Genomic DNA, 23,917 nt, shown 5'->3' on the forward strand with positions numbered 1-23,917 from the left:
GTATTCAAGGAGCCTGTGCATCAGATTATTGAAAAGATAAAAGTTGAACCATACTTCAAGTGGCCAAATAAAATGGGAGGTGACCCCACGAAGCATAATTAGGGTCTTTACTGTCAATATCATTAAGATCGTGGATACAGTACTAAAGATAGTAGAACTCTCTATGACTATTTGAAGCAATTGGTTAAGGTCGGGAAGCTGAGACAGTTTCTGCACCAACCCTCTAGGCATAGGAGTCAAGTTGGGTCAGCATATCAAAGGGAGTCTTCCTCGAGATTGTCCTTGGGAACAATTAGTGTTATTCTTGCGGCCGTAAGTCAGTTTAGTGGATGTCTTTCTGGGGTTATGTCCATAGCAAGACCATGCATCAAGGACTCGGTCCCTGAGCCTAAACAAGGGAGAGTGCAAGTCCGACTAGCTTTAAGCTTTTCTGATAAAGACAAAGTTGAAACTTATCAACCACATGACAATGATTTAGTGGTAACCCTTCGAATTGGAGGGTATGATGTAAGAAGGGTCCTTGTAAACTAGGGTAATGGGGGTGGAGATTATGTATCCCGACCTATACAATGGACTTAACTTGAAACTCGAGGACTTAGTTAGTTATGATTCCCCCTTGGTGGGTTTGATGGGAAGACGGTCATCCCAAAGGGCTTGATCAAGTTGCCTGCTCAGATACAGAAGTGGTTGAAGTAAGCTTTATTGTGGTGGATGCTTATTCACCTTATACTACTATTTTGGCAAGACCATAGCTCTATGCCATGGGGTCTGTATCTAATGTCTAGGTAAAGTACCCTTCGAGGGGCCAGGTCGAGGAGTTGATTGGAAGCCAGGCCATGGCAAGGCAATGCCTGGTCACTGTTATTAGACATCAATCCAAGGTGAGAGTTTCGGCTACCCAAGAGAAGGCCTCGTAGCAATTAATAAAGGTAGTTGAATCCCCAAACATAGTAGATGGGGGATTAATATGTGAAGATTTGTAAAGGGTTACTGTCAATACTAATGCGGAGAAGTATTTTCAAATTGGAATTTAATTACCCCCATATTCCTTAGGAAGAATGTCGATGTTTTTTCCTAGAGTGCGTATAAAGCTCCTGGAGTGGATTCCAATTTCATTTGTTATTATTTGAATGCCAATCCAACAGTTGTCCCTAAGAAACAACCACCTTGGCGCTCTTCGAAAGAACACGCTGAGGCTGTCAAGGAAGAAGTGATTAAACTTAAGTGTGCAGGGGCAATTAAGGAGGTTTTCTATCCAGAATGGTTGGCCAATACAGTGGTGGTAAAGAAGAAGTCAGGGAAGTGGAGAGTATGTGTGGATTTTACTGATTTGAATAAAGCTTGCCTTATGTATCCCTTTTCGATTCCTCGGATTGACCAATTGGTTAATGCTACGGTCGGTCATTTTCGGATGAGCTTTTTGGGTGCCTTTCAGGGATACCATCAAATACCACTAGCTTTGGCTGACCAGGAGAAAATTGCCTTCCTGACTCCTATTGGAAATTATCACTACTGGGTAATGCCTTTTGATTTAAAGAATGTGGGGTTTACCTACCAAAGAATGGTGACTAGAAGTTTTGAGTGTCAACTTGGAAAAAATATAGAAGTATACATTGACGACTGGTCGTGAAGAGTAAAATGGTAACCGAGCATTTGAATGATCTAGGAAGTGTATTCGAGATACTGAGGAAACACAAGTTGCGTTTCAATGCCTCGAAGTGTTCCTTTGGTGTCAGTTATAGTAAATTTCTGGGATATACGATCACACATGGGGGAATTGATGTTAATTCTGATCAAATTAAGGCAATAAATGACTTACGACCTCCTTGGAATCCCAAAAAGGTACAAAAGTTGATTGGAATTATTGCTGCTCTAAATAGATTTATCTCTCAGTCAACAGATAGATGTAGACCATTCTTTTAGCTCCTTCACAAATGGAAGGGATTTGAGTAGACTGGCAATTGTAACCTTGCCTTAGAGGAGTTGAAGGAATAACTGTCTCGACCACCTATTCTTTCAAGGCCAAAAAAGGAAGAAGTTTTTTATGCTTATATTGCAGTAACGTGTCATGCAGTGAGTTTGGTTTTAGTAAGAATGGAGGCCAGGGTATAGAAACCGGTCTATTATGTGAGTAAATCTTTGCTGGAGGCAAAGATACATTACTTTCCACTAGAGATAGCCATTTTGGCCATAATGCATGTTACAAGGAAGTTCCCTCATTACTTCTAGGCGTATATCGTTGTGGTTCTCACTCAACTCCTTTTGCAGTCATTACTTCAAAGATCTGATTATACAAGAAGGATTGCCAAGTAAGGGATGATTTTGGGGGCATTTGACATAAAGTATATGCCTCGTATCGCTATTAAGGGGCAAGTGCTTGCAGACTTAGTGGCAGAATTTACTGAATACCCAAGAGCAGTTGTTGCTAAGAAGGGGGAATAAGTAGAGGTGCAGGTCACAGCAGTTGTTGTCCATAGACATCCATCATGGAAGCTTTACGTTGATAGGGCGGCTAACCAGAGGGGGTCTGGAGTTGGGATAGTGATAGTATCCCCATAAAGGATTACTATTGAGAAATCCTTGAGGTTAGGCTTTTTAGCTACTAATAATGAGGCCGAATATGAAGCCTTATTAACTGGGGTAGCTATGGTGAAGAAACTGGGTGGAAGAACTATTGAGATCTTTTCATACTCAAGGTTGGTCGTCGGGCAAGTTAAGGGTGAGCTGGAAGCTAGGGATCATAGGATGTAGAGATATCTTTATAAGGCTCAATAATTATAGTCTGGTTTTGAAGCTTTCTATACAGCAAGTCCTGAGGAGCAAAAAATACTCATGTAGACTCTTTAGCAACTTTAGCAACTTCTTTAAAGTAGGGCCTTCCTCGGGTTATTCTCGTCGAGGATTTATTAATGCCTGCCGAGGTGGGATTGATGAGGGTTAGAGTACACTAGGTAAGGGTTGGTCTAAGTTGGATGGATCCTATAGTTGCGTTCTTGAAGGAAGGAACGTTACCCATTGAGAAAGGAGAGGTAGAGAAAATACGAATAAAAGCTCCCCGCTTTTGGTTGTCCAAGGAGTAGAAATTGTATAAGCGCTCTTTTTCAGGGCTGTATTTACTTTGCATTTACCCTGAAGCGGTGGAACCATTACTGGAGGAATTGCATGAAGGAATCTATGGTAATCATATAGGAGGCAGATCGATATTGCATAGGGCTCTTACTTAGGGTTACTGGTAACCAAGTATGCAGAAAGAAGCACAAGATTACGTTAAAAAGTTTGATTAGTGCCAGAGGTTTGCTCCAAGCATCCATCAGCCTAGGAGCATTCTAAATCCTCTTTCTAGTCCGTGGTTGTTTGCACAAAGAGGCTTGGATATTGTAGGACCATTTCTTATAGTAGTGGGAAACCGAAGATGGCTTCTTGTTGGAACAAATTACTTCACAAAGTGGGTTGAGGCTGAGCCGTTGTCTAATATTAGGGATGTTGATGCAAAAAACCTCGTTTGGAAGAATATCGTTACCAGATGTGGGATTCCTCATATCCTTATCTTGGACAATGGGCTCCAGTTTGATAGTAAGGCATTTAGGAGGTACTATGGGGAGTTAGGCATCAGAAATAGGTACTCGACCTCAGCTTTTTTGCAAGGGAATGGACAAGCTGAGGCAGTTAATAAGGTAATAGTTAATGGGTTGAAGAAGAGGTTAGATGAAGCTAAAGGTAGATAGGCTGATGAGCTTCCGCATGTACTTTGGACATATTGAACCACTCCTCGTCGATCAACTGGGGAAACCCCGTTTTCCATGACCTATGGTGTCGAGGCCATTATCCCTTTGGAGACAGGATTTTCGATGTTACGAGCCAGTTTATTTGATCCCAGCACAAATGATCAGTTACTCTGGGAGAGTTTAGATCTAGTTGATGAGCGGAGGGAAATGGCTATGGTACAGTTGGCGAATTATCAACAGAAGCTTAAGCAAGGGTATGACATAGGTGTAAAGGTCTGAACATTAATATAAGGGGATTTGGTATTGAGAAAAGTGGTAGGGACTGCAAGGAGCCTATCATTGGGAAATTAGGAGCTAACTTGGAGGGGTCATATCGCATCACCTCAGTAGCTGGAATAAGTGCTTATTTTTTGGAAAATCTGAATGAAAATGTTGTACCACGTCCGTGGAATGTAAATGATCTTAGAATGTATTATTATTAATAAAAGGCAGTGTTGCTATCTTTTAGTTCAATTATTATTGTTAAGAATTCTTTTCGCCTATATAAGTGTTAAATAGAACCTCAGCCATACTTGGTTCCTCAGACCACATGCCTTGGGTAACTTAATACTTTTTATATATGATTAAGTGTTAAACAAAATCTCGGCCATGCTTGGTTTCTCAGACCAAATGCCTTGGGTAAATTAATACTCTTTATATGGTTAAGTGTTAAATAGAACCTCGGCCATGCCTGGTTCCTTGGACCACATGCCTTGGGTAAATTAATACACATTATATGGTTAAGTGGTAAACAAAACATTGGCCATACCTAGTTCCTCGGACCACATGCCTTGGGTAAATTAATACTCTTTATATAATTAAGTGTTAAAAAGAACCTCGGCCATACTTGGTTTCTCGGACCACATGCCTTGGGTAAATTAATACTTTGTATTTGACTAAGTGTTAAATAGAAATTTGATCACACGTGATTCCTCGGATCACGTACCTTGGGTAAGTTAAAGCTGTTTATTTGGTTAAGTGTTGGTTTGCTACTTGCTTGGGTTTATGTAAGCATATTGGGGCATTTTTGTGTTAGTTTTCAATCTTTGGAAGCTTACAGTTCAGTGTCACAATTTAAAACTTAGTGATATCTGAAAGTAGATTGTTAACTATATAGATTGTTAATAGTATAGATTATGCCTTACTTGAATATGTTGTCTTTTTTCCTTAAAAAAAATAGTACATGATTTGAGGGAAAAGGAACTGAAACTTCTCATTGAATTCCTCCTTGATAAGACAGGGGGAGTACATTTACATTTTCTTTCTAAAACAAAAAAAAAAAAAAAATCCAACGAAATAAAAGGGGTGAAACAAAAGTAGTGAGGAGCAATGGCGTCCTAGTTGCCAATAGATGGTGGAGGATCAGTTTTAGCTACTAGTGGTGGCTTGGACTGTTCAACTTCTTTCTCTTTAGAGACCTCTTTTTCCTTAGTTGGTGCCTTTGTTGGTTCTGAGGTGACTTTGGTGGTGCCTACATTAGTAGGTTGAGTAGTTGTAGGAGCTTTGCCCCTTTTTGGGGCTCGAGGTCTTTAGAGGGAACAACTTGACCCTCCTCATATACTTCTTTACCCTTTCTGTCCCTTTTCCTCTTCTTTTCTGGTTGTTCGGAAGGGGAAGTATGGGTAGGAAGGGGAGTTGGGGGTCAAGGTTGAATGGCTACTTCAGGTTTGGACCCTTCTAAATTCGATTCTAGTAGCTCGAGGAGATTAGTGCCCTTCCTACGTTGGAGTACCATAGCTTCAGGGATATCAGCTAGCTCTTGGTTGCTGTTGATTTAAGTGGAGGGTAGAGGCCGAGAAGTGGTGCTTGGAGACTCTATAGGGACTGGTCGGTCAAAGACTTCGAAGTCTTCTTTTGAATCAACTACCTCAATTACTTGAGTGCTTCTTCCTCTTGTGCTGGCCCTAAAAAAGTCGCTTCTTCTTCAGCTATGTGTTGAATGGGCAGCACGACTTAATGAGTACCTTCAGGAGGAGGATCGGAGAGGAACCCAAGTACTGCAATGTTAATTTGGCGCAATTGAGGATCCTTTACTTTGATGAAGTTCTTTGGGGACTAAAAGCTGGATGAAATCCTTGTACCCAAGGATTGCGTGGGCGGGCTGCAATTGTCCATCCGTGTGGTGAAAGATCTTGGATTGAAGGATTTTGTTGAGATCAGGTTCATTGACCAAGTTGAAGTTGGGGGCAGTAAAGTACTTATCTGTAGAAACCGAAGCTAAAAGCACAATTAAGAGGGGATATGAAGTTGGAATTTCTACTATCTGAAGGGTTGCTTAAGCCTAGAAAATCCCACTTGGTTGTCCATCCCACGTTGGACAATGTTGGCCATCATGCCATTCACCCGAGGCAATCAAGAAGTCTTGATCCAAGCCCTTATTGGATTCGGGGAGACATGAAATGAGTCTGATCGAGGGAACCCTAGTTTTGAGGTAATACCCGGTGTCCTTAAGGTATTGGTAATTATATACTCAGTTAACATCGTGGTGGGTAAGGTTTACTTCCATTTTTTGGTTAAGGTCATCAACGCTACTTAGTATCCTAAACAGATTTGAAGAACATTGGGTTGGGCAAAGTCTATGGGTAATTAAAAAATCCCACTTACCCTTCCTATAGGGTTTGCATCCCCCTCTATAAAAGCTATCATGGGGATCACCACAGCCCCTTCTGGCCTAAAAGCATGCCATTCCCCTAAAAGGCAATGCCTTATGGTGACCCTAGGTGGTATATTATATCGGGTTTTAAAGGCTTCTATGCCCTCCGGAGTATCTACCAAACTAGCGAACCTACCCATCTAAGAGGTAAAAGGAAAAACTGCTAAAGAATAAGGAAAAGAATTTTAGGCTGAGGAAGAATAGGAACCTAAGTCAATATATGAACTAGATTGTAATTATAAAGAAGAATGAAGGGAGCACCTCAGGTTGCTTCTTTAGAAGATTGAAGATTCAAGGAAGTGGGAGAAATGGACCCCCCCCCCCCCCTCGCTTCCTTTCAATAGGGAGGCAAAGTGAGCAGGAAGATTCCCGCTCTAATTTCCATGGAGAATCTCCACCGTAGGATTTCCATCGCGTCGAAGAAAGTGGGGGACATAGTGTTGTGCAAAGAAATAAATGAGACGTCATAGATGCTGAAGCGTCAGGAGCGCGTTCAGAGCAGGTGAAAAGACGTTGTCACGTGGGAATATTCACAGGTATGTGAAGTTTTGAAGAAAAAATCAAAGCCCCACTTTCATCAATAGAGAAAAAAGGTGGTGTTTTGAGGGGCTATTGTGAGCATAAGTAAGCCAAGTAATTATCAATCCTCGTTTTTTGTGGCTTCCGCTTATCCAATAATTGTATTCAGGATCCTTTGTATCAACACTACTACCGGCCACTTTACAGGGTCCATCACTATTTATTTCTTATCATGGATAGTGTTTAGAACAAATGTTTTTTTTTTTTAATAATGCATTCTATATGATTTCAACTACATTCAATGGGCACATGGTTCTATTTTTACACTTAGGCCACTTGGTTTTTGGCTTTCCTTAAAATCAAGAATTTTCTATCAATTTTCTTTCTAGTCATGCATCTTCATCTTCATATATGCCACACCTAATTAGTTACCTCTAAAAGTATGACATGCACTGTTCTTAACTAGCATTCAAACCTAGAGCATTGTACTTATCTGGCCATAATTCGAATCTTTTATCTGCACTTCATTTAATTGGGTAGCTAGCTTGGTGAACAACACATCCAATCTGTTTACATTTTCTTGCATGGTCTCACCTTCTTTCCAAAGTTAATTTGAATCGAAACTTCCAATCTTAATTAAAGCCCAAGTTTGTTATATAACTCTAATCTAAGTTTATTGTACCTAACTTTATTGGAAATGAAAGTAAAGTAATTCTAGTCTTTTACTTTCAAAACAAATGTTAATCATATTAATACTTATAGTTTAAGTATTGTTAGTCTAGGAGCCTGCTATAAATAATCATAAATGCATGACTTCATTCTTTAGCATTTACATCTGAAATGTTATAAAAAAAACATTTTGCATCACTAAAACCTACTTTATTGTATTTTACATAACCACTTCAACAATACATTTTACAACCCATTTTTTTATTATACATTAATCATATTAAAATAATGTTACTTTATCAACAAAAAAAAGAAAAAAAAGAAAGAAAGAGAGGACATAGAGTGTGGGAGAGGAGAGAGGAAGAGAGAAATAAAAAATAGAAAAGAATGATATGTTAGAATTAGTGCCCTAAAATCCTATTGTATGCTATGTATGACATTATGTTTAACATTATGTTATATGTAATAAAGGTGTTTTATTATTATCTAAAATAATGGTAACATAAATATTTGAACATTATCATATAGTCCTTGAGATGCATAGTATGTGATTTGTGTGATTTAGTCCTAGAAGATATAAATCAGAAGTTCTTTGTAAACTTAAAATCTTAGTTCGTAGCTAGTGATGAAGTTGAACATTTTATCTGCGAAAACTATGACATGTCAATTAAGATAATTTGTCTTGATCATGGAAGTGAAGACTTCTAATTGATATGTTAATATGTTTTAAGTGTATAAAATATATTGAACTAGACCACTGTGAAATTTATTATTCTATTAACGACTATCAAATAAATAATAATTCTCACGACTTTCATTTACATAAACTCTCAATCTTCAGGGAATAGTGAATTTGATCATGAAATATAAGTTGCTTTAATATATCAGGAGTAAGATCTAAATAAACGGTCAAAACATCAGTTTGTTGGAAAACCACACGTAATGTTGAAGGAACACATATTCTCAAGATGGAATTCAAAGTCTCTTTATAAATATATAAAATATTCCATTTAGATAAGTTTAATGAGTTTGGTTATTTAGAATATTAAGATTAACCACTTTAGTAAAGAGTAACTAAAGTATATATTTTATGAAATCTAATTTCATAAAATATATATGAATAACTTAAAGGATTAAATCGGGTACTCAAAGATCAAGATGTAAAAATATTCAAAGTGACAGTTATATATTATGACTTTGTATTATTACGAATATTTTCATGAAGGAGTTAAATGTTTAATAAAGTCTTGGGATATAATTTATTAATAAGGTTTAGAGTATAATTATATTTATATAGTGATATTAAATAGAATTAATGGTAACTTTGGGCTTGTCAAGAGTTGACAGATAAGTCAAAAGCCCATTGGAGCTAGACCTTTATTTGTCATTTTGGTCCCACTCCAAGCTACACATTAAAGTCCAATTAGGCTGACCCAAAAATGCTAATCTAATTAAATAATTAGTTATTTATTTAATAAAAATTACTAAATAGAGTAATTGTCAAGTGCAAAAATATACGTATGATTAAAAAGAGAAATATTCAGGATTTTTTCTCAAGACACTTGGTTATTCTCTTAAACAAGTACGTATAGAACTGATTGAGAGAAAACACATTTTGGGTAAAATTGTAGAATTGGAGTGAAAATTAAAAGTCTTCTAAAGTTTAATCTTTATTTGTTTTGAATTTCATTTCATTAAAGTACGCCTTCTTGTTTTATGTTATCTAAAATTCAGATGTTGCATATTGTCTTACATGAATGAAGTAGATCCGTTTATATTCCGCTGCGTGTTTTTATATGAGATACAAAATTGTATTTTTCATTTGTTTTTCCAACATGATATGCATAAACTACAGTACTTGTAAAAATAGATGATATTGTAGTATTATGTAAAAATTTGAGTTGTGATGCATAATCTAATGTAGTCTGTGTTTTTGGTGATTTTATGCTACAATATCATCTAAACTGCATTTATATGCATTTTGTATAACTGGATGTGAGTGCTCTACTTAGACCTTGATTGTAAAGATATAATCATCGAGGTAATATCTAATGAAATGTAGGTCTAGGCTCAATCACACTTATTCCGTGTTTTTTTTCCTTCATATTTTTAAATATTTTTTCATAAATCTCATTATGGTGTCAAAATTATGTCATATCTTTTCTACATTGGTATGGGAGTTATGTTTAATTCTTTATTATATAAGTAACGAGTGGATTCATAGTGGCCACATTGTATTTACAAAGATTTTGGTGGCATGTGAATTTAATGAATGGTAGGAATGGATATGTAGGGGACCATATATAATATTGTTGCAATTAGAAAAAGGACCACATAAATGCCTTATACCCCTTTTTCTTTTTTGCTTTTTCTGTTTTTTATTAAGATACAATAAAAGTGTAACTAATGATATTCACTTTATGATAATTGTTCTTTATTATAAGGATAAGACATTAATTAGTTTTTTTGTATATACAGGATTGGAACCCCAAATTTCTTGTTTGATAATATTCGACAATAAAAAATTTCACTAATAAAATTAATTAGAATCAATGCCTTATTGGTTACTACCCAACACATCTTTAAAAGCATACGTTGTTGTGTGTTTTTTATTTGTGAAAAAAATTAATTAAATTGGAGACAATCATCCAAATTAGCTTTATATTTTTCAATAAAATCATTATTGGCAAGAAGGGAAAAAGAAGGCTTAATTCATATCAATCACAAGTCACAACTTCACTTTTTTTTTTCTTGTAACTATCATATATCTAATCTTTTAAAAATCTATTTAACATTTAAATAAATATATAGATAATCTTCTATTTAGCTTGCTCATGATAAATATTCGTGAATCTTTTCCAAACTTAGAACAACTGATGGAAGACTGTAAATTACCAAATTAATTGGATTGAAATATTTTTTTCAAACGGATCCAATCCACACACAAAAAATAAATAAATAAAAACCAATCCAAGTACTGAAAAATAAAAAATAAAACCTATCAGAATCCATCAACCTGACAAAAATCAATTAGAGGGGTCGAGTTCATTATCAGGCATGACCTACACACCTCTTTTTAAGATGGAATGGCAGTTCAACTGCCGCTTTCGTGAAAAGATGAAATTGTCTGTTGAGTTGTTGACTTCAAATGTGGTATAGTCTCTTCACATGCGCTGAAATTAGCTCTTCATGTGCCCATATTAGCATCGTTCCTCTAAATTTTATTTTCTTTGAAACCCTCAACAAAATGTTAAAAGCTTAAAATTTAATCAATATTCCGCCAAAACCATCGTGCATGGAAGATGTGTAAATAACATTCCCATTAATTTTAGTATTTATCAAGTTAGACTAATCAAAACTGAAACTTTTCGTATATTAATAGCTCCCACTTCACTTACTAATAACAGAAAAACAAATTAAAGCAAACCTTCTGCCCAAGGACAATATGGAACAATCATTAAGCAAAAGAACAGAGGAACAAATCAGTTTCCAAGAAAAGTAACAAACCGCAATTGAAAAGAAAGGAACTGATTTATTTAGATGAACACAAAATACGCTTGCAAGAAATATGACTCAGATAACATTGCTACATGCAGCTGTGTAGCTAGACATAAGCGTCCATATCAATGTAGAAAATTTAGGCTTTGTTCAAACATAGAACTGAAAGTGTCCATTGCAGACTTGGTTAGTAACAATCCAATCTCGATGCCATCTTTCTCATTTCCACACTCAGCAAGAGAAATGTTCATTGGACGGGTCACTACTTCGACTTTCTTTGGTCTCCCCCACCCAAAATCACTCTCATAAAAGCCCAAACTTGGTGACCCACTAACAGTGCAAAGACGCCCAAGTTTTAACAGATTCATTAAATCAGAAATCCATCTCTCAGCACCTTTTAATGGTTCACTTTGTATCATAGAAATTGTTTTTTCTATAGCTCTTGCTGCTACAACCACACCATTTTCTGCCAATAGCTCACTCTTCTTGGCTGCTGAAACAGAAAGAGCTAAGCAGTTTCCAAAGTACGTCATGGGCACTGGAATCTCGAGGCGTTCTCGGCAGTCAGCTGGAAAGACAAAGTGGTAAATCTCATCAACATCATTGGAACTAATAGCTCCAATTTGAGCTTGAGTCTTGATCAAGCAAACCCATATGAAAGCACATGTTACCACAAATCTTGATAAATGTTGTGGGGTTGAACCATTTTCATTCTTGCTCTGAGCGAACAGCCACTTTTTTAGGCTTTGGATTTGGGCCCGACTTAGAACAAATGTTGCCTGGACATGGTCTAAAGGAAGAGCATTGGTGTTACCTAGAATAGAATCTTTCCATGTTGATCTCAATCCGAAATACTCATTCATCAAAATGGCCTCCACACCATTTATGTCTTTGATCACATCCCTATCATAGTATGGTAGGAACTTTTCAAGACGAGTCATGATCGATTCTCCTCCAGCACTTACAATTGACGCCCATGATTTTATGAAATTGAGAGAGGTCCATCCATCAACTACGTGCAGATTTGTAATTCCAACGCAAATACCAGAGTTGGGAAAAATGGTAATTTTTAAGGCTAGAAGAGGGAACGCAAATGTTTCATTGGAAATTTGAATTGGTGGTAACTTTGGAACAAGATGATCTAATTCTACGATATCTCGCGGATGGTTCCCAATAAGGTGGCTGAAGTTGTTTGTGGACTCCACAATGGTTAATGGGATTGAGTCACCATTGTTGTATAGGATATAAGGTTTGGTGGGAGGTGGAGGGCACAAGAGATTTCCAACAAGTGGGTAAAAGTGTTGGAGAGTGAGGGAGAGAGAGTGTTTGAGAGTGGGGAGGATAGGTTGTGTGAAATGTTGTGTAGGGTTGGAGAACTCGTAGAAGTAAAGGCATTCTACGTGAATATCACCAACCCATGGTATGTCAAAGAATGTGAGTGGAAGAGAGGTTGTGGGAACTGAGCCAGGAGGCGGAGAAATCTGGCAATGTTCAAGAACCTTATGAGTGCAAGTTGAAGCCATGGCACTGTGTCTTTTTGACCCTTACTAATTCTTTGATGAAAGCCCTTCTCTTATAGTCCATTTTGAAGTATTTTTAAAGCAATTTATGAAAAAGATAGATTCCTAACTCTTAAATACAGCGCTTCTCTTACGATGCGTACAATTGAAATTTGATGATTCCACCCCAACTCTAGTGAAATAATAGCTCCAATATGATCTATATCGCCAACAATGTAATACTTTGCTAATTCCTTTTGTACGATGCATTTAAATAGTCTAAGGTTTAATTCAAAGCAACTAATATATTTGGAACACTTCGGTCACTGCAGTTGGCAAACTAGGCCTAACCAATCCAATTTACAAGCAAATTAAAAGATCACCAAACACGATAAATATAGGACATTTTCCCCCAAAAATCGAAGTTGAATCCTCTCAAGAAGGGAAGCAGGTTTTTGGGTGAAAATCAGCGGAATCCCAATTTTGCTCTATAGTTAGGTTTTCTATTAGATGTAAAGAAATTAATTGCCACAATCTACAGCCCAATGTAAAAGCATTGGTATTAGCTCACCAAATTCTCTCTATTTCAGGGTAATAACCTTTCTTTTTTCTTTTTTTTTTTAGCTAACTATTTGTTTTTTTTATATTACTGATCATATCCGATTTCCTATTATGAATCTTATTTCATTTAAATATCATTTTTTTAAAAAAAAAATTTGTTATTATTTCTCTCAATTTTCAATAAATTCACTATTTGTTATCACAGTTATCAAGATATAAAAACTATAAAATACTGAGAATAAACAATGCTAAAATAGGTAAGGATAGGTAGTTAGACGTGTGTTGTTTTTTGGGATTTAAAAAAAAAAACAAAAATATTTTCTTCCCTATTTTCTCCTCTTACTGTATTTTAGAGAATCTGATACCAGTCCTCTTAGAAGAGCCTCTAATCACATAAAATCTAAAATTTAGATTCATATAAAGTAGCCACCTTATAAACATTTATAATCAAGATTTTTTTTTTGTTTTTTTTTTTTGGTGCTAGTGAACGAGCACATTTAGGGAATAGATTCACAAAGGGAGGGGCATAACACACAAGAAAGATTTTATATATATGATATGCGTATCATCTCTTTCATTGTGTCACACAACTATGAGACCAACACACTATAAAGAGTAGGATGAACATATCAAGTACATAAGATAATTATTAATTAGCGCCATATACGGCAATCATTATTGACTATTATAATGTGTATTACTAATTTTTTTTATATGGTTAACTACCTCTTTACAATTTTGTCTTTTTGATAGTTGGCCATAGTAAGAGTAGCTACAAATTTCATTACCACTAGTGATTCCAAAAAAAAAAAAAAATGTAAAAGACGTGCAACGCTCCCCTAACATAAAGGTGCGACCAACCCTATGTAATAAAAGACATATACCTATATTATATCCTCGCTTGGTCGACAGCTATAATATCAATTTTAATGGGTTGGTATGAGTCAGTTTTATCGTAAACCAATTTCTTCAAGCAAACCAATCAGGTTAAATTGCGCAATTAATATTGTAAGCACCTTATGCGTGCAAGCCATGGCCACGTATCTTAAATACAACCCTTCTTTTACAAAGATGTTATTGTGGCGGGGAAAAAGCGAAATGGTATTTATTTCATTGATGTTCAGTTTGTAAGTTAAGGAAAAACACAAGTGTTGGTTCTCGGGTCTATTCCGAGAAAAAGGTTACAAGATGGATGAACTCTCTTTCTTTCTTTTTTTGCACACTTTTTTCTGCCCCCCAATTCAGATCTTTTTCTTGCTTTATATATCCAGCTTCAATGTATTTGGATCCTACACTTAGAGGGCTGGGATCACACTCCTAGGACTCTTGTCCCATCTAGAACATACTAGCAAGTTTTACACTAAAATCTTAGTTGTGTCATCACTGTTCATGGTCATTTCCTCATTAATGCGGTTAAATAAGTGGTTGTCTTGTATTTAATGCGAAGGAGATGACTTTTATACCTTTATTTCTTCATCCTTCTTGTATTCCGTGCCAAGTCAATTTTCTTTTTTTTTTGGCAGTTTAGCTATGTGCCTTTCATATAACTAGTGCTCGTCCCTTCAAGGTCTGAGGTATGTTCTTGAAATCTTCATCAGGTATGTTACCCCAATCCCTTTTCAAATCGTGAGATCACTGCCCTAGATCAATGGTCAGATTTTAGCTTCTCGGAAATAACTTTGACTGCCTATTTACCTGTTTTTGGATCCTTGTCCCCCCACAATAGCCCCCCAGAACCTCATTTTTCATTTTTAACTTAGAAAAGTGAGGTTTTGGTTAATTAAGGTTGTCTGCTGTAACACGCTTGCAAGAGGTTCCCACGTGAGCGCGTCCTTTCAGCTGACTATGACATGCTCTTGACGCTTCGGAATCCACAACTCCATAATAAATGCAATGCCTTGCTGTCCCCTACGTTCTACGGTGCAATCACGATCAAACGACTCTTAATCCTCCACAAAAGGGGTGGGAGAATTACCACTACCTTTTTACATCCTATATATAGGGAAGTGGGGGGGGGATTCTTATCTCCATTTCACTTCCCTAAAAGCGAAAAATAAAAACAAGTACGCTCCTCATTATTGGTAACTTTGTCCGAGAAGACCTTTTTCACCAAATTCATAAGTGTGCATTTTTATTAAAAGGATTCTTCCCTTATTCTTTCGTACAAGTAGATTTTTCCTTTTTCCCAAATGGGTAGATTCTTTAGTTTGGTTGATACTCCTGAACATTGAGAGGAATTTAAGAGATACTATAGGGTCCCCAGCAATGTGTCAATACATCATTGCAACTTAGGTGAATGGCACAAAAAAAGGCCTACTGAAGCTGTTGTAATTCTTATGATTGTCTTCATTGAAGAGGGCATGAGGATTCCCATAGGTAGAGTCACTCGGGACTTTTTGAATCTTTTTAGACTTTTTCCCACCCAATGCGTCCTAAACATGTTTAGGATATTAGGTGGTGTAAATGCATTGAAAGAAAAGTTGGGTATATACCTCACCCATCATGACGTAAACTGGGTCTATAGTTGTTAGAAGAATAATGAGGCAGGGTATTACCTAAAAACTAGGGTTCCTGCCATTACGTAATCTCTTGCCTCCCCAAGATGAACAAAGGCATGGATGAGGATTTTCTCATCATTTCTAGTGAGTGGCATGATGGACTTCATTGCCCTAGCACGGACTAAACTCTAAGTGGGATGGCTTAGGAACACTCAAAAGACTCTTTACTAACTTAGGAAATACTACAAACAATTTACATTCATGCAAGCTATTTTTTTTTTTATTTACTAAAGTTTGATTTTATTCGACCTAAAGACTAACATCAATTCTCAATTTATCTTTTTCAGAGAAAAAAGCCACTATCAAGAGATGAAGTTTGGTGAACTTCGACTTATTGAATTGAGTTTTGAGGTCTGAGATCTTCCTACACCGGGACGGTCAACTCCGTGCAGCTCATGTTATTCTGGGCGTCAAGCCTATCTCCAACCGCTTCCAAGTATCCAAGCACATGATCAAAGCCTAAGATTCTCATCTTGCTTAAGTTGACATGGTCGTTGAAGGATTCATTAGAAAACCTCCTCCAGCAGGAACACAATTAGTTGAGCTTCCTACATTCAAGGACCCTCAACCAATCGTTGAAGAAATTACATCTCAGACGAAAAAGCTGAGGCCGAGATCGAGGAAAGTGCTTCAAAAGAAAGTACCGAAAGCCTTGTCTAAAATGAGGATTTCGAGGTTTTATATCGTACCGACGAGACTGAGGAGGAGGCATCCAGCCTGCATCTAGCTGCAACCCTCATTAGTGAAAACCAAGAGGCAACCGAAGTACCTGAAGCAATGGTGATAGAAAAAAGGCTTCCACACTTACTTTCTTTGTTAGAATCCCATGCTGGGACTACTACCTTTGAAATCCTAATAGTTCCTAGACCCCCCACGCCAATTGCTCCTCCCCTCCACAAATTGGTCCGACAGAGAAAAAACGGAAAAGGGATAAAAAAGGAGGAAAAGTCTCTATTGAGAAGGGCAAAGTCTAGGAGGATAATCCTACTGAGCTCACCAAGGTGCCTAAGACAAACTGAGCCCAATAAAGAAGGGGAGGGGAGAGCTCGAAAGCGGTTATCGAGTGCCGATCTTGGGTTCCAAACTAGAACCCCTCATTTGTGCTGGACAGCTCGCCTCTCCCTGAAGATTCTTCAATCTGTAACTTTGACAACGGGAAAGCGGGCTATGTGGCCAATGCAGTGGAGCAATCACTTCTCCTTCCCAGAGACATGGATGAACTCCGGGACTTGAAGAAGCACAAACTATCCCTATCCATAGAGAGGGACTTAGCTTTGGTAAGACCTCCTTATCCTTATTCTTTTATTTCTGCAACTTTATTATCATAATCTCATCAATTTTGTGCATACTTACTTACTAATCCCTATCTTGATTTTTATGCACAGGCCACCCAAGTGGTGCATGTAGCGAAAGAATGGGTTGATCAAGCCTTCCATGATCAAAAGGAAGAAGAATCCAAACGCTATGCTACGTAGAAGTCTCTTGCCCAAACTGATAAGAAGTTAAAGGAGACTCTCCTTAAACTATCAAATTGTGACAAGGCTAGGAAGAGCGCTGAGGCTTCAATAAAGAGCTCAAATAGACAAGCCCGAGAGCAGCTCCTACATTTGAGGGAGGTAGAGTGCCTGCTTACGATTGTTTAGACAACCATTTCAGAGCTGGCGAAAGAACTAAATCAGAAGAACGAGGAAACGAGTAAGGTCGAGAAAGTTGCTTACAAGCAAAGGCAAAAAGAGACTGAGTCCCATCTTAAGTCTCAAATCCCAGTGGTGTGCCGTAGTTTTTGCCTTCAGACCAAAGTCAAGGCCCTTAACGCTGCAGGAGTAGACCCTTCCTCTGAGTTGAGGAATCCGAAAAAGGCGTTCTACCCTCCAGCAATTAGGGCATGCCCAACCACTTAGCCCCCTGCCAACACTTCTACTCCAAAACAAACTACCAAGAACCCACCACCCAAGTCTAGCACTAGTGCCTCGGCCAAATCCAAATCAGTTGAGCAGCCTACCTCAAAGCCCAGTGCAACTGCTCCTCAAGGCTCTAAGGTGGTGACCGAGGTGTCTCCAGTGGAAGAAAGCTCCTCCACAACTAAGGCGGTTCGTCCTACTCCAACTCCAACTAACGAGGCACAACCCTCCAAGGAAGCAGGAAGCAGGAAGCAGAAGACTCTTAAGGCCTAAGGAGTGTAATAGTTAGACTGCCTTGTTACTTTTGTTTTTTTTTTTTTTTTGTGGGCCATTTTATCTTTATTATTATATTTGTTTTTTATGTACACATCTGAACTCTATTTAATGAAGAACTTTTGCTAGGACTTTGATTTATTCAAATATACTCATATTTTATGATTTCCTGTTTGTATACCATGCCCATGTACAAATAATGAACTTGGTACCAATTCACACATAGTTAAATGAACTTGGTACCATGCCTAAGTGTTAATTTACCCGAGGTGGATGATATGAGAAATCGAACCTAACTAAGGTTAGATTGAACACTAAATATAGTCAAAGTGTTAATTAACCCAAGACAGGTGATCCGATGAATTGAACCTGGCAAAGGTTCTGTTTAATATAAAAAATAATCTAAGTGTTAATTTACCTAAGGCAGATGATCCGAGAAATCAAACTTGGTCAAGGTTCTGTTTAACATAAGAAATGATCTAAGTGTTAATTTACCCAAGGTAGGTGATCCGATGAATCGAACCTGGCTGAGATTTTGTTTAACATAAAAAAAAAAAAATGATCTAAGTGTTAATTTACCCAAGGCATGTGATCCGAGAAATTGAACCTGACCGAGGTTTTGTTTAACATAAAAATGATCTAAGTAAGACAACAAAAATCATACAAATACATCTGACTGCATATAATATATGATTCCTTACAATACTGTTGAACTAAAAATAATACTTTCGTAAGTTGTTCACATTCCATGGGCGAGGTATAATAAGTCCATTTAGATCTTCTAGCTGATAAGTCCCCACTCCTACTACTGAAGTTACTTGATAAGGCCCCTCCCAATTAGGGTCCAATTTTCCCTAAGAGGGATTCCTTGCACTTCCAACGACCTTTCGCAAGACCAGATCTCCAGGAATGAAAGTCCTAACTTTTACCCTTTTTTCAAACCCCTGCCTAAGCTTTTATTGGTGTGCCAATCTAACTACGGCCACTTCCCTTAGTTCCTCAGCCAAATCAAGGTTATGGGCAAGGAACTGCTCGTTGCCGTCACCAAGCGGTTGGTCGGACCTCAGAGTTGGGATTCCTATTTCTGTAGGAATAACTGCTTCGAATCCATAGGTCATGGAAAAAGGGGTCTCACTAGTATATTTTCTAGGTGTTGTACGGTAGGTCCACAGAATATGAGGTAGCTCGTCTACCCACTTTCCCTTTGCATCCTCTAATCTCTTCTTTAAACTATCCACAATAACTTTATTGATGGCCTCTGCCTGCCCATTACTTTAGGAGTATAACGGAGTAGAGTATCTGTTCTTTATTCCTAAATCACAGCAATACTTCCGAAAGGCTTTGTTATCGAACTGACGTCCATTGTCCGAAATAAAAGTGCTCGAGACCCCAAACCTTGTGATGATATTCCGCCATATAAACCTTTTCACATCTTGATCTCGGAAGTTTGCTAGAGGTTCAGCTTCCACCCACTTCGTGAGATAGTCAGTAGCAACAAAGGTACCTATGATTCCCCGTGGCTCTAGGGAAAATTCCAACAATGTCCAAACCCCATTAGGCAAAAGGCCAAGGGCTACTTAGTGGATTCAATATTCCTCCTGGCTTATGAATGTTCAAAGGATACCTTTGACATTGGTCACACTTTTTAACATAATCCTGCAAGCATTTTTGCATTCTCGGCTACCAATATCCTTGTGTCAAAACTCTATGAACAAGTGACCTGCCCCCTGTATGGCTGCCACAAATTCCCTCATGTAACTTTTCTAGCAACATCTCTACTACTGACTTTTCTAGCAACATCTCTACTACCTCAGGATGAACACACAGCAAGTATGGTCCCAAGTATGAGTGTTTGTATCATTTTTGGTCTTCAGAAAGCCAATACCTTAGTGCCTTTCTACAAACTTTCTCCACCTCGACCTTTTCCTCGAGTAAAATCCCATCTTTCAGGAACGCGATTGATGGATCCTGCCAACAAGGGCCTATCCTCGTAAAATTAATTCCTACTAGAGGTAGCTCATAATAAGCAAGAGACACATAACTCTCAATGAGTACGATCCGAGGCAAATCCTCCCTACTAACCATAGCCAGAGTTGCAAGCAAATCAGCATGGGAATTCTTGCCTCGAGGGACTTGCTCAAGCGTAAAGGAATGAAAGTCCCTTGACAATCGCTTAATCGATCTAAGTACCAAAGCATCCTCGGATTCTTCGCCTCATACTCACCCTGGACTTATCCAACTACAAGCCTTGAATCACAATATGCTCTTAAAGTCTTGCCCCCAAGCTTTTGCACAGCAATCAAACCTGCCAATAAAGCTTCATACTGCGTTTCATTATTTGTTGCCAAAAAATTGAGCATAAGTGACTTCTCCAAATTAATTCCATCTGGTGAAATCATCACGATTCCTATTTCTGATCCCTTCTTGTTGGCTGCACCATCCACAAATAATTGCCAGGTACATTAAACTACTACAGTTTCCACATGCATTGCCTCTCCAGGTCTTACCCCCTCCTCCAAGTTTCCTAGTTCCTTGGTAAACTCTGCCGCTAAATCCGCCAAAACTTGGCCTTTCACAGTTGTTCAGGGCATATACTTGACATCGAATGCTTTGAGCATGGCTCCCCATTTGGCCACTCTTCCCGTATAGTCTGATTTTCAGAGCAATGCCTGTAAGGGCAACTGAGTCAAAACAACCATAATGTGTGCTTGAAAGTAATGAGGCAGCTACTTGGTGGCATGAATGGTTGCAAGAATTGCCTTCTCCAAATGAAGATACCTAACCTTGGCCTCTTATAGGGATTTGCTGACATAATATACTAGTTTCTAAACTCCTTCGTCTATTCGTACCAAAACCAAACTCACTGCATGCTGAGCCACATCCACATAGGCATACAAAACCTCCTCTTTCTCTAGCCTGGACAAGACTGATGGATGGGCCAAATACGCCTTCAACTCCGCAAAGGCCCTATCACATTCTTCAGACCATGTAAAATCCTGTCACTTATGCAATAGTTGGAAAAATAATTTACACCATTCTGCATATCTTGATATAAACTTGTTCAGAGCCGCTATCTACCCAGTTAGGCGTTGAACTTCCTTCAGGTTCCGAGGAGGATGCAAACCATAAATAGCCTTAATCTGATCAGGGTTAACCTCAATCCCACAATAGGTTATCATATAGCCTAAAAACTTTCCAGACCCCACTCCAAGAGAGCATTTTGAAGCATTTAAACGTAGCTTGTGTTTTCTGAGGATTGCAAAAATGTCACCGAGGTCTGGCGGATGGTCGGTCTTTTCTTTACTTTTCACCATCGTATCATCAATATAGGCTTTCACATTCTTTCCCAACTGACTCTCAAACATTCTCATTACCATTCTTTGATACGTGGACCCAGCATTCTTTAGTCCGAATGGCATTACTCTATAATAGTAGTTTCCCGTTGGAGTAAGGAAGACAGTTTTCTCTTGATCCGACAACGCCAATGAGATTTCGTGGTAACCTTGGAAAGCGTCCAAGAAGCTCACCCTAGGGTGTCCAAATGTTGCATCCACCAACTGATCTATCTTGGGAATCGAAAACGGGTCTTTTGGACAAGCCTTATTGAGATCCGTGAAATCTACACATATTCTTCACTTTCTTGACTTCTTCTTCACCACCACCTTATTGGCCAACCATTCACGGTAGAAAACATCTTTGATTACTCCAGCCTATTTAAGCTTATAGACCTCGTCTTTTATAGCTTCAGCATGTTCTTTAGATGACCGCCGAGGTAATTGTTTCTTTGGTGTTGCACTAGGGTTAACATTCAAATGATAACAGATAAATTCTGGATCAATCATAGGTGCTTTGTATGCATTCCATGCAAGAACATCAAGATTATCCTTCAAAAAATCTACCAGTTACGCTTTGTTATTCGCTGGTAGTAGAGTCCCGACCTGAAAATATTTTTCTATGTCTTCCCCAATAATGACCCTCTCCAACTCCTCGCATGATATTGAATTGTCCGAGGATGCTAGCGACTCGAGCTGTGATTGCTACAACATCGGGGCCACTTCAAAAGAACTCAACTGAGTACACGACGATCAATCACTGCAACCATGCATTGCCTAGCCGTTGATTGACATCCCACTAATTCAACCACCCCTCCATTAGTGGATACTTCACCTTAACATGCAACGCGGATGCAACTGCTCCCATTGCATGCAGCCATGGTCTAGCCAAGATGGCGACGTACGACAAAAAGGCATCAACTACTATGAAATCCACATTCACCATTCTATCCCCAATCAGAACTGGCAATCAGATTCTCCCTATTGGGATAGTGGCGTTCTCATCAAACTCAAACAACTGGGCGTCATATTGGTTTAAATCTTCGAGTTTGAGCCCTAGACCTTTAAACAAGTCTAGGTACATTATCTCAGCCCTACTAACTTGATCAATCATCACCCTTTTAACATCATACCCCGCTATCCGCAAGTCTAGGTACATCGAATTCACCACCTAAGGAGCTGCAACATTATGGGATGCTTGATTATAATACTCTTTCCTCAGTTGGAAGGACAAGAACCGGCCACCTGAGCTATCCCTTTGGTCGGTGATGGAAACCCTAGCTTTTCCCTTGGTAGAGCTTTCATTGTCCTCAACCTTTTTTTGCTCTTCGATCCGGCCCATCAATTGGTGCATATTCTGGGGTGGTTTCATGGTAAGTGACTTCCACAAATCAGAGTTTGTAGGAAGGCCCACCTTAAAAGTTCGTATAGCAACGTCATTAAAATCTCTGTCAATTTCGTTATAAATCTCCCAGTAATGGTCAGAATAAGTCTTTAATGTTTCTCCCTCCCTCATTGACATTGAAAGTAAAGAGTCCAAAGGTTTAGGGACTCGACTACAGGTCAAGAATCTTGCCCCAAAGGCCCTAGTTAACTCCTCATAAGAATGTATCGACCCTTCTTGATAGGCCAAAAATGTATTGACCCTTTTGACAAATTAATTAATTAATTATCCAAGTTAATTATTTAAGTCAATTTAACATGCAATAGCGTGGTAGTACAAGCAAATCACCAATTAAACTAAATGCAGAGGAAAATAAATTTGACACGATAATTTGTTTACAAATGAAGAAACCCTCCGAGGCAAAATCCGATTGGGTGAATTTAAGGTCACCACTGCTGAGAATCCACTATTATCAATCACAAACGATTACAAGTAAAATGATTCCCAGTACCTATTACCAACATACAGTTTAACTCTTACCCCAATACTCAATTGGACTTCTATTGTAATGGCAATCTCTCCATTCAATGCATGGATCTTAATACATGACTAACACACCAACTTGAAAAAGATGTTGGCTGCAAAGTTCATCAGTTCATCAACATGAAGATCAAGAAGCTTCTTGGTCACAAAACCCTTAGTGTAAAAACGCAACAACTTCTACAGAGAGAAAGATGAACTAGAGCAATTTCTGTCTCCGGTCACAATATGCGTGTAACAACAAGTGCAACAACCTTTGCATCATCTATGACGAATCTTAAAACAATCTTTATATATATCTAGGGTTGTGAGTAAAGAAACCCTACACAAATACTCAAGGATATGCGTGTAATCAAATCTGAAAATTCTAATTTCGTAATTCTCGATAGATACAGCTTGTGTCGAGCTTCAACATTAATCCTCGATAGAAATGATTCTGTCGAGACATCTATAAAGCTTTAATGAAAAACACTTCTTCGCTTGTTTCTTGAACAGATTTGCATGGCTTTAACACTTGACTTGAACAACATATTTCTTGAAGTCTTAAACTATCCTAGATCTACCCAATTACAAGTAAAGTGCGTTTTGTCAAAGGATTAACCAATCACATCAAATATGTTCCTAACAATCTCTCCCTTTTGCAAATCCATGACAAAACCACAACAAACAAATGAATCATGAGAGAAGTCTTAAATCACTCAACTCATAATCACTTGTTGAATTTAAAAAATAAAATAAAATAAAATAAAAAATCTAACCCTAACAC

At 38.1% G+C, this 23,917-nt stretch overlaps 1 protein-coding gene across 1 annotated transcript; it reads right to left on the bottom strand.

The window, feature by feature from the left end:
* Window positions 1-11,228: 11,228 nt before the first annotated feature.
* Window positions 11,229-12,626, bottom strand: LOC142639855 (coumaroyl-CoA:anthocyanidin 3-O-glucoside-6''-O-coumaroyltransferase 1-like). The gene has a single exon (XM_075813991.1). It carries the CDS (start codon window positions 12,624-12,626, stop codon window positions 11,229-11,231), a length of 1,398 nt encoding a protein of 465 aa, XP_075670106.1.
* Between the last annotated feature and the right edge of the window lie 11,291 nt (window positions 12,627-23,917).

The sequence above is a fragment of the Castanea sativa genome, chromosome 6 (assembly GCF_040712315.1).
Source record: "Castanea sativa cultivar Marrone di Chiusa Pesio chromosome 6, ASM4071231v1".
Classification (NCBI taxonomy): domain Eukaryota; kingdom Viridiplantae; phylum Streptophyta; class Magnoliopsida; order Fagales; family Fagaceae; genus Castanea; species Castanea sativa.